Here is an 11,450-nt window from a genome sequence, read left to right on the forward strand (position 1 = left end):
AAGCAGACAGGGACACAACCAAAAAAGAAAACTACAGACCAATATCTCTGATGAACATAGATGCGAAAATATTGAACAAAATTCTAGCCAACCGGATACAGCAGTATATTAAAGATTGTTCATCATGACCAAGTGGGGTTTATCCCAGGCATGCAAGGTTGGTTTAATATACGTAAATCAATCAATGTGATCTACCACATCAACAAAAGCAGACCAAAAACCAAATGGTCATATCAATAGATGCAGAGAAAGCCTTTGACAAAATAGAACATCCCTTTATGATCAAAACATTACAAAAAATGGGAGTAGATGGAAAATTCTTCAAGATAGTGGAGTCTATATATAGCAAACCTACAGCCAACATCATACTCAATGGTGAAAAACTGGAAGCATTTCCACTCAGATCAGGTACTAGACAGGGCTGCCCACTATCACCATTACTATTCAACATAGTGTTGGAAGTTCTTGCCATAGCAATCAGGCAGAAGCAAGGAATTAAAGGGATACAGATTGGAAGAGAAAAAGTCCAACTCTCCTTATTTGCAGATGACATGATAGTATACATGGAAAAACCTAAGGAATCCAGCAAGAAGCTTTAGAAATCATCAGGCAATACAGTAAGGTGTCAGGCTACAAAATTAACATTCAAAAGTCAGTGGCATTCCTCTATGCAAACACTAAGTTAGAAGAAATTGAAATCCAGAAATTAATTCCTTTTACTATAGCAATAAAAACAATAAAATATCTAGGAGTAAACCTAACCAAGGAAGTGAAAGACTTGTATACTGAAAATTATGAGTCACTACTCAAAGAAATTGAAAAAGACACAAAGAAGTGGAAAGATATTCCATGTTCATGGGTTGGAAGAATTAACATCATCAAAATGAATATATTACCCAGAGCCATCTACAAATTTAATGCTATCCCCATCAAGATCCCAAGCACATTTTTTAGGAGAATAGAAAAAAATGCTACAAATGTTTATCTGGAACCAGAAAAGACCTAGAATTGCCAAAACAATCTTGAGAAAAAAAGAACAGAACCGGAGGCATCACACTCCCAGATCTCAAACTGTATTATAGGGCCATTGTCATCAAAACTGCTTGGTACTGGAACATGAACAGACACACTGACCAGTGGAATAGAATTGAGAGCCCAGAAGTGAGGCCTCACTCTTATGGACATCTACTCTTTAACAAAGGGGCCCAGACTATTATATGGGGAAAGAAGAGTCTCTTCAACAAATGGTGTTGGAAACAATGGGTTGAAACATGCAGAAGAATGAAACTGAATCACTGTATTTCACCAAATACAAAAGTAAATTCCAAGTGGATCAAGGACTTGGATGTTAGACCACAAACTATCAAATACTTAGAGGAAAATATTGGCAGAACTCTTTTCCGCATACATTTTAAAGACATTTTCAATGAAATGAATTCAATTACAAAGAAGACTAATGCAAGTATAAACCTATGGGACTACATCAAATTAAAAAACTTCTTCACAGCAAAAGAAACCACTACCCAAACCAAGAGACCCCTCACAGAATGGGAGAAGATCTTTATATGCCATACATCAGATAAGAGTTTAATAACCAACATATATAAAGAGCTTGCCAGACTCAACAACAAGACAACAAATAACCCCATCCAAAAATGGGGGGAGGACTTGGACAGAATATTCACCACAGAAGAGATCCAAAAGGCTGAGAAACACATGAAAAAATGCTCCAAGTCTCTGATTGTCAGAGAAATGCAAATCAAGACAACAATGAGATATCACTTCACTCCTGTGAGAATGTCATACATCAGAAAAGGTAACAGCAGCAAATGCTGGAAAGGGTGTGGGGTCAAAGGAACCCTCCTGCACTGCTGGTGGGAATGTCAATTGGTCCAACCTCTGTGGAGAACAGTCTGGAGAACTCTCAGAAGGCTAGAAATGGACCTACCCTATGACCCTGCAATTCCTCTCCTGGGGATATATCCTAAGGAACTCAACACATCCATCCAAAAAGATCTGTGTACACATATGTTCTTGGCAGCACAATCTGTAATAGCCAAAACCTGGAAGCAACCCAGGTGTCCAACAACAGATGAGTGGCTGAGCAAGTTGTGGTATATATACACAATGGAATACTACTCAGCTGTAAAAAAAATGGTGACTTCACTGTTTTCAGCCGATCTTGGATGGACCTTGAAAAAATCATGTTGAGTGAAATTAGTCAGAAACAGAAGGATGAATATGCGATGATCTCACACTCAGGCAGAAGTTGAAAAACAAGATCAGAAAAGAAAACACAAGTAGAACCTGAACTGGAATTGGCATATTGCACCCAAGTAAAAGACTCTGGGGTGGGTGGGTGGGGAGAATACAGGTCCATGAAGGATGATAAATGACATAGTGGGGGTTGTATTGTTAAATGGGAAACTGGGGAATGTTATGCATGTACAAACTATTGTATTTACTGTTGAATGTAAAACATTAATTCCCCAATAAAGAAATAATTTAAATAAAAAAAAAACATAAAAAAAAGTCTTAAAGCTCTATGTTTTAGAAACTCATTGGAGGGTTAACAGATTTACAAGTATAAATATACAGTGAAACTTTATTTTATTTATTTTTTTTAAATATTTATTTTATTTATTCCCTTTTGTTGCCCTTGTTGTTTTATTGTTCTAGTTATTATTGTTATTGTTGTTGTTGGATAGGACAGAGAGAAATGGAGAGAGGAGGGGAAGACAGAGAGGAGGAGAGAAAGATAGACACCTGCAGACCTGCTTCACCGCCTGTGAAGCGACTCCCCTGCAGGTGGAGAGCCGGGGTTTGAACCGGGATCCTTATGCCGGTCCTTGTGCTTTGCGCCACCTGCGCTTAACCCGCTGCGCTACAGCCCGACTCCCGAAACTTTATTTTTAAAGAATTTTTAAATCATTTAAAAAATATTTATTTAATTGAAAAACAATCAGAAAAGAAAACACAAGTAGAACCTGAAATGGAATTGGTGTATCGTACCAAAAGACTCTGTGGTGGGTAGGTGGAGAGAATACAGGTCCAAGAAGGATGACAGAGGACCTGGTGGGGGTTATTTTGTTATATGGGAAACCGGGGAATGTTATGCATGTACAAACTATTGTATTTACTGTTGAATGTAAAACATTACTTCCCCAATAAAGAAATTTAAAAAAAAGATAGACACCTGAAAAAAATTTATTTATTCCCTTTTATTGCCCTTGTTGTTTTATTGTTGTAGTTATTATTGTTGTTGATATTGATATTGTCGTTGTTGGATAGGACAGAGAGAAATGGAGAGAGGAGGGGAAGACAGAGGGGGAGAGAAATACACCTGAAGACCTGCTTCACCGCCTGTGAAGCGCAGGGAGCCGGGGTTCAAACCGGGATCCCTATGCAGGTCCTTGTGCTTCGCACTTAACCTGCTACACTACTGCCCAACTCCCTGAAACTATTTTTACAGACACCAAGAAATTGAGAGGGAAGGGGGAGACAGAAAGAGGGAGAAAGAGACACTTGAAGCAGTGCTTCACCATTTGTGAAGTTTACCCCCTTGCATGTGGGAAATGGGGGGCTTGAATTCAAGTCCCTGCACATTGAAACATGTGAGCTAAATCATGTATGCCACAACCTGACCCCTTACAGTAAGGTTTTTAAAATGAAAAGTCAGTTGTTTTGCAAAGAAAAACCTATATACTATTTTTTAAAGAAATGTATCATCACCAGATAATGGTCCCGAGGAAAACAAAAATGCATTTTACAATTACAACTATAATTCTCCACGAGTCTATTATAAAATGAAATATTTACTAGCTCATGTAATTCAACATTGTACTGAGAGTGAAAAAGTGTAAAAAAAAAAAAAAAGTGTAAAGACAAGTATTGGGTGTAGGGGCCAAGAACTGTCCAACAGAGACTCTGGGCATACACCTTTCACCAGGCACCAGGACCTGAATTCATACCTGAGAGCCACATGGGAGCACTGTGAATGCACCAGGGGATGCTAGAGGGGGGTCTCTCCTCTGTTTCTCTCTTGCTCTCTCCAAAATAAAGGATTAAAAATAACCACAACACCCATGCTGCTCAAAGGTGATATCCTAAATGTGTGAGGCCCTGGGTTCATTCCCCAGCCTCACAAAAGAAAAAAAAAGAAAAAAAAAACTTATCAAGATGCCAAGTGGTGGTACACCCACCCACCCAGTTGAGTGCACAAATGACCATGCATAAAGACATGGGTTCATTTCATGTCTGAGGCTCCAAAGTCCCAAGTTCAATCCCCCACACCACCATAAGCTAGAGCTGAGCAGTGCTCTGGTAAAACTAAATTAAATATAAATAAAGACATGGGTTCAAACCCCTGGTCTCCCATGAGGGGAGGAAGTTTGTGAGAAGTGAAACAGGTCTTTAAGTATCACTCTGTCTCTCTCCCAACTCTGTCTTTACCCAATAAATAGATAACAATATTAAAAAAAAAGTTATCAGCTGTTCACCCTTGTGGTTCTGTTTTAACTGGAAACTCACTAATTGTTGCTGTCTAAAAATCATGAAAAGAGTGAAAGTATACCATACTGCATATGACTAGCCTAGGGAAAAGAATAAAATTCAAAATTCAGCATACAGTTTTTGCATGTAATTCAGCATAGTTTTTGTAATCTAAGTGTTCAAGAGTTTACACCTAGTGCCATGCTTGGGACGCAGTGAGCATGCAAGCAAGAACAAAGTAGTCCAGTGAAATTCACTGATGCATAAGTTCCACTAAATGCATCTCACCTCCAAAACATGGGATGTCAAGATGCTTTTTGGGGTGGGGGGAACGGATGGATAGGGAGGAGAGCAAGCAGAATAAAATAGTAATTTTAAAAAAGGGGGGACAAAAAAAAAAGATGGAGGGTCGGGTGGTAGCGCACGTGGCGCCAAGCGCAAGGACTGGGTAAGGATCCTGGTTGGAGCCCTGGCTCCCCCCCTGCCAGGGAGTCGCTTCACAAGCAGTGAAGCAGGTCTGCAGGTGTTTCTCTTTCTCTCCCCGTCTTCCCCTCCTCTCCATTTCTCTCTGTCCTATCCAACAATGACGACATCATCAACAACAACAACAAAAAACAGCAAGGGAAACAAAAGGGAAGATAAATAATAATAATAATTTTTTAAAAAAAGATCATGCATTGAAAACTTTTTTTTTAATTTATGGCTTAAAGGGTAGCATCTTTAAAATTTATTTATTTATTTATTATCAGATATTAACAAAAAGAGATTGGAGGAATAGAGAGAAGCCTTCAGCCCTGCTTCACCCCTCGTGAAGTTTTCCCCCTGAAGGTGGGAACCAGGGGCTTGAACCTGGGTCCTTGCACACTGTAAAGTGTGTGCTTAACCAGATGCATCACCACCTAGCCCCTAAGAGTTGTGTTTTTCTTTTTTCTTTTATTTTTTAACCAGGGCACTGTTCAGGTCTAGCTTGTGGTGGTGCAGGAGACTGAACCTGGGACTTTGGAGCCTCAGGCATGGCAATTTTCTAGTAAGTCATATTCACTTTTTTTTTTTTTAAGAAGTATCTTGGAGAGAGGGAAGTGACTCAGAGGTAGACTTCATCCCTTTAATGTGTGACACTTTGGTTCAATTCTGAGGATTACACAAAAATGAGGAAGGGTAAAAAGAACATCACAAATGGCAGAGCAATGCTGTAATCAGCTTCACTCACTCTTACTGGGTGGGGGGGGGGAAGGAAGGAAAGGAGGGAGTTAGGTAATGAATGGAGGGAGAAAGAGTAACATGTGACCTAGCAAGTAGGAAGTGGCACAGTGTATAAATGTTGGCCCCTCAAGTATATGGTCCTGAGTTCGATTTCCAACAGAGCATGAGTCTGAGTGGTGCCCTGGTTCTCTCTCCCTCTCTTTCTCATTAATAAATAAGCAGGACAGGGGAGATAGCATAATGGTTATGCAAACATACTCTCATGCCTGAGGCTCCAAGGTCCCAGGGCCCAGGTTCAGTCCCTCGTACCACCATCGACCAGAGCTGGGAGGGGGTAGTAGATAGCATAATGGTTATGCAAGCAGACTGTCAAGTGTGAGGTTCCATTTCTCTCTGTCCTATCCAACAACAACATTAACAACAACAATAACCATACCAACAATAAAACAAGGGCAACAAAAGGGGGAAAAAATAGCCTCTAGGAGCAGTGGATTTGTGGTGCAGGCACTTAACCCCAGCAATAACCCTAGAGGCCAAAAAAAAAAAAATCTTCCAAGACAAGAAAGCCAAGAATAAAAACATCCTCTTTCTACACAGTAGAGGAGAAAAGCTAAAAGCATACTTTCCTTGCAACTAACAAACCTTAAAAAGCAAAGCTCGTCCTTTATTCTTCCAAAGTAATTCAACATTCTTCAAGAGAAATACAACTTAATTATAGACTCAAAAGTTTGAATAAACGACTTTTTTTTTTAAAGGTCTGTATATTGGCTGGGAGGCAGCTCACCCTGTAGAGCACCCACCTTGCCATGAATGGAGCCCTGGCTTCAAGCCCTGTCACCACAGGGGCTCACTATGGACCACAATGAGGGAGTGCCATAGGTGAGGGAGAGGTGTTACCGTGTCTCTCCTTCCCTCTCTTTCAAGAAGAAAAACAAACCAAAAAAAAAAAAAAGTAGAAAAAAGAAATTGGTCTGGGTTCCAAGGTATCAGGCATGCACAAAGGCACTGGGTTCATCTGGTGCCAGTGAAAAAAAAGTTTTTGAATCAATGCAGTTTTCATACACTGGATACACATCTTACATGAGAAAGTAATTAGTTCAGGGGTCAGGCAGGGGTGCACCTGGTTAGGTGCACATAATACAAAGTGCAAAGGACCTGTGCAAGGATCCAGGTTCAAGCCCCTGGCTCCCCATGTGCAGAAGAGTCACTTCACAACCAGGGAAGCAAGTCTACAGGTGTCAATCTTTCTTTCTCCCTTTCTATCTCTCCTCCACTCTCAATTTCTCTCTGTCCTATCCATAAAATCAGAGAAGGCCTCCAGGAGCAATGGTTTCATAACCCTGGAGGAAAAAAAAAAAAAAAAGAAAGAAAGAAAGAAAGAAAGAAAAAAGAAAAAAGAAAAAAGGAAGGAAGGAAGAAATGCAAATGTTCTAGTCTAAGAAAAACTTTCCAAATTAGTTTTCCAGCAGCCCAGGATGTGGCAAGTTTAATGTGCCTCACATGTACCAGAGTGATACTCTAGTTCTCTTTCCCTCTTAACATTAGTGTGTAAAAAAAAAAAAAAAAATATATATATATATATATATATATATATATATATATATGTATGATTCATCTATTGTAGTCACTGTGCTACCTCCTGGACGTTAATAAATCTTTTAAAAACAAATTCTTTTTTTGTATTCTTATATATATATTTTTTACTCTTGTGTTACCCTTGTTTTTATTGTCGTTGTAGTTATTATGGTTGTTATTGATATCATTGTCGTTGTTAAGATAGGACAGAGAGAAATGGAGAGAGGAGGGGAAGACAGAGAGGGGGAGAGAAAGATAGACTTTGCTTCACTGCTTGTGAAATGACCCCCCTGCAGGTGCAGAGCCCGGGGCTCAAACCCGGATCCTTACACCAGTCCTTGCGCTTTGCACTATGTGTGCTTAACCTGCTGCGCTACCGCCCAACTCCCTAAAAATAAATTCTTGCAGGCCGGGGTAGATAGCATAATGGTTATGCAAAGAGACTCATGCCTGAGGCCCCAAAGTGCCAGGTTCAATCCCCCATACCACCATAATCCGTTAAAAAAACCACTTTCTTGCAAATCCCCAAAATACAAACCTAGAAATTTTGTAATATGCATACATTTGACATGTCTAGTTTTTTTTTAATTTTTTGTATTATTTATTTTCCCTTTTGTTGCCCTTTTTTATTGTTGTAGTTATTATTGCTGTTGTTATTGTCATCGTTTTTGGATAGGACAGAGAGAAATGGAAAGAGGAGGGGGAAGACAGAGAGGGGAAGAGAAAGATAGACACCTACAGACCTGCGTCACCACTTGTGAAGCAACTCCCCTGCAGGTGGGGAGCCGGGGGTTCGAACCCGGGTACTTATGCCAGTCCTTGTGCTTCGCGCCATGTGCACTTAACCCACTGTGCTACCGCCTGATTCCCAACATGTCTAGCTTTTAAAAGACATCAATGAATTTGTAGCTTTCTTCACACACATAACTATCTGTAAAGGTAAAAATTTTATTTTTTCAAATATTGTGTTTTATTTATTGGACAGAGAGAGAGAAATTGAGAGGGGAGGAGCAGATAAAGAGGAAGAAAGACAGAGAGACACCTGCAGATCTGCTTCACCTCTTGTGCGACTATCCCCTGCAGGTGGGGACCAAGGGCTTGAACCTAGGGCCTTGCGTAGTGTAATGTGTGCACTTAACCAGGTGTGCTACCACCTGGCCCCCTAAAAGTAAAAACTTCATAAAGGCTTTATAATTGTGGGACCAGGTGGTGGTGTACCTGCTTAAGTGCACACATGACAGGGCACAAGGAACTAGTTCAAGCCCCTGGTCTCCACCTGCTGGGGAGAAGCTTCAGGACTGGTGCAGCAGTACGACAGGAGTCCCTATCCCTCTCCTTCTCAATCATATATATATGGCTTTATAATTATTTAATAAAATTTCTAATAATTAAATCAGCAATGTAATCAATATACAAATCCTTAGGGGTAGACAGCATAATGGCTATCCGAAGAGACTCTCATGTCTGAGGCTCCTAAGTCCCAGATTCAACCCCCAACACCACCATGAGCCAAACTGAACAGTGCAGTGTTAAAAATAAATACATAGGGGGCCGGGTGGTGCACCCGCTTGAGTGCACATGTTAGAATGTACAAGGACCCAGGTTCGAGCCCCCAGTCCCCACCTGCAGGGGAAAAGCTTTGCAAGTGGTAAAGCAGAGTTGCAGGTGTCTCTTTCCCTCTCTGTCTCCCCCTTCTTCTCAATTTCTGAGTGTCTCTACCCAATAAATAAATAAAAATAATAAATTTTTTAAACAAATACATAAAAAAAATTCTGGGTGGTCTGGGAGGTGGTGCAGTGATAAAGCTTTGGACTCTCAAGCATGAGGTCCTGAGTTCGATCCCCGGCAGCACATGTGCCAGAGTGATGTCTGGTTCTTTCTCCTATCTTTCTCATAAATAAATAAAATCTTAAAAAAAAAAAATTCTGGGAGGGGATGGTAGATAGCATAATGGTTATGCAAGCAGACTGTCAAGTGTGAGGCTCCAAAGTCCCAGGTTCAATCCCTCACATGACCATAAACCAGAGCTCTGGTAAAAAAAAAAAATAATAATAATCTTGTATCCCGAACTGCACCACCACTGATCTGACATGAAGCAAACACGTTGTGGGAAAAAAGGTAGCTCTAAAACCATTGGTGTGGCAGCCAGGTGGTGGCACATCTGGTTAAGCACTCACATTTCAGTGTGCAAGGATGGGAGTCTAAGCCCCTGGTGCCCACCTGCAGGGGGAAAGCTTTACGAGGGGTGAAATAGGGCTGCAGGTATCTCTCTCATCTCTCTCTCCTTAACTCCCCTCCCCTCTCAATTTCTCTGTCTATATCCAATAATAAATAAGAAGATTTTTTAAAAAAGCATTAGTATAAAACCACTGGTGCGCACTAGAGAAGTTAACTGACACACAAGACTTACTGAGCATTTATAAAGCACATTTATATTTTCCAAATGCTCCATAATCACTTTAAAGACCTGTTTCTAGTTCAGAACAATCCATGAAGAACTTTACGGAAGGGGAAACGAGGCTCAGAGAGGAACCAAAGAAAACCAAATTTACCCTAGAGGAAATAACACCCTCCTCCTTACATTATGCCTTAGACACACACACACAAGTACTTAGATCCTTCTAATCACTTTTCATCTGCAGTACGAATTCTGCAAAAGTAAGTTATTGCCATGGAAAATATCAAGAAAACATTGAGGTCTCTGGAACAAAATGGGAAGACTAAATACTTATATGTAACTGACATTAACTACTATAGTTCATTATATAGACACAACTAAAAGGAAGTAAAATTGTCTTAAATGCCAAGGTTAAAATGGCTAAATACAAAAGTGTCATTTCCTCTCTTGCTTTATAAATTAAAAACAAATAAATAAAAGGTAATCAAAGAGGCCCATCCAGCAAGCTTCAGCTCGGTTCCTTTAACAAGGAATCAAGTCCATCATCTAAAGGGCAGAAAAAAGAAAGTTGAACCCAGTTAAAAAAACAGTGTGTGAAAGAAGGAAGTTCTGGCAGAAGTCAGAATGTGCTGTTTGGTGTGCTCAGTCCATCTTTCAGAAGATAGTGGCTCTAACTAAAAACTTGTGGTTTAATCAGTGCATATCTCAGAACCGGGCAATGGAACACCTCCAGCGCTTTGGAGGGTTAAACTCTTGAACCAGTGCTCCGTGTGTGTGTGTGTGTGGGGGGGGGGTGATGTCCTCTGGGCACCCCTGGGTGTGTTCCCTCAGTGTCACATCTTGGGACAGATGTAGTTTGGCCTGCGGGGCCGCGCTGACCTGAGCCACCCCCCCCCCAGGAGCCCGTGCACCGAATCCCCTAGACAGAACTGGACTAGGGGTCCAGCCAACAAGCCGGCAAATCACACTCTTCTCCTCCCCTCCATCTCCCCTCCCCTCCCCTCCATCTCCCGGGGCCCTTCCGTGATCCACATCCCTAAACCCAGCGCAGAGCCCCAAACGCAGCCCGCACCCCCACTGCACTTCCGCCCGGGTGGCTTCCCCGTCACCCTTCACCCCAGTCCCCACCCCATCTTTGTCTCGACCCCCCAGTACCACCCAATGCCCCCCCACTCCTAGCCGCAGCCCCCCAGCCCCCCCGCACCCTCCGGCCCCGCACCCCGGCCGCGCGCCCCCCGCCCCGCCCCGCCCCTCCCCCCGCGCCTCGGCCCCTCCGCCCACGCCCACCCGCGGCCCCCGGGCCTTTCACCTTGTCCATGAGCTTCCAGCACTTCTCCACCATCTTCTTGTCCACGGTCCCCGGCGGGTGGGGGCTGAGGTGGTGGTGGTGGTGATGGTGGTGCGGCTGGAACGCGTCCTTCATGAGCCCGATCAGGCCTCCCGAGCCCGAGCCCCCGGAGCCGCCGCCGCCGGCGCCCGAGCTCTTCTTCACGTTGCCGGCCATGGTCCGGGAGGGTGGGGGCCAGCCGCGGCCGCCGGCTCCGCTCCGCTCGGCTCCGAGCGAGGGAGAGAAGGAGGGCGAGAAGGAGGGGCCTCGGGCGGCCGCCGCCGTCGGACTGAGGGAGGGTGGTGGGCGGCGCTGGGAGCGCAAGAGCGCGCGGCGCGCCCCCGTCCGCGGAGAGCGCGCGAGCCCGGGGCAGTGGACGGCAGAGCCCAGACTGCCGAGCGACCCCTCCGGAACCCGCGGCTCAGGAGACAGGGTTCCCGGAAAGCCGCCGCCAAG

General features: G+C 43.1%; 1 protein-coding gene across 3 annotated transcripts in view; it reads right to left on the bottom strand.

Annotated features, from left to right (window-relative positions):
* CBL (Cbl proto-oncogene) overlaps positions 1 to 11,450 on the bottom strand; it is a 145,110-nt gene extending 133,660 nt beyond the window's left edge. For 2 of the 3 annotated variants that reach the window (XM_060179908.1, XM_060179907.1), the window contains exon 1: positions 10,977 to 11,450. In XM_060179908.1, coding sequence (XP_060035891.1) covers positions 10,977 to 11,171 — 195 coding nt within the window. In that variant the 5' untranslated portion in view covers positions 11,172 to 11,450. The remainder of the gene's footprint in view (positions 1 to 10,976) is intronic. The other variant, XM_060179909.1, reaches the window with a different exon arrangement.

The sequence above is a fragment of the Erinaceus europaeus genome, chromosome 20 (genome assembly GCF_950295315.1).
Source record: "Erinaceus europaeus chromosome 20, mEriEur2.1, whole genome shotgun sequence".
Classification (NCBI taxonomy): domain Eukaryota; kingdom Metazoa; phylum Chordata; class Mammalia; order Eulipotyphla; family Erinaceidae; genus Erinaceus; species Erinaceus europaeus.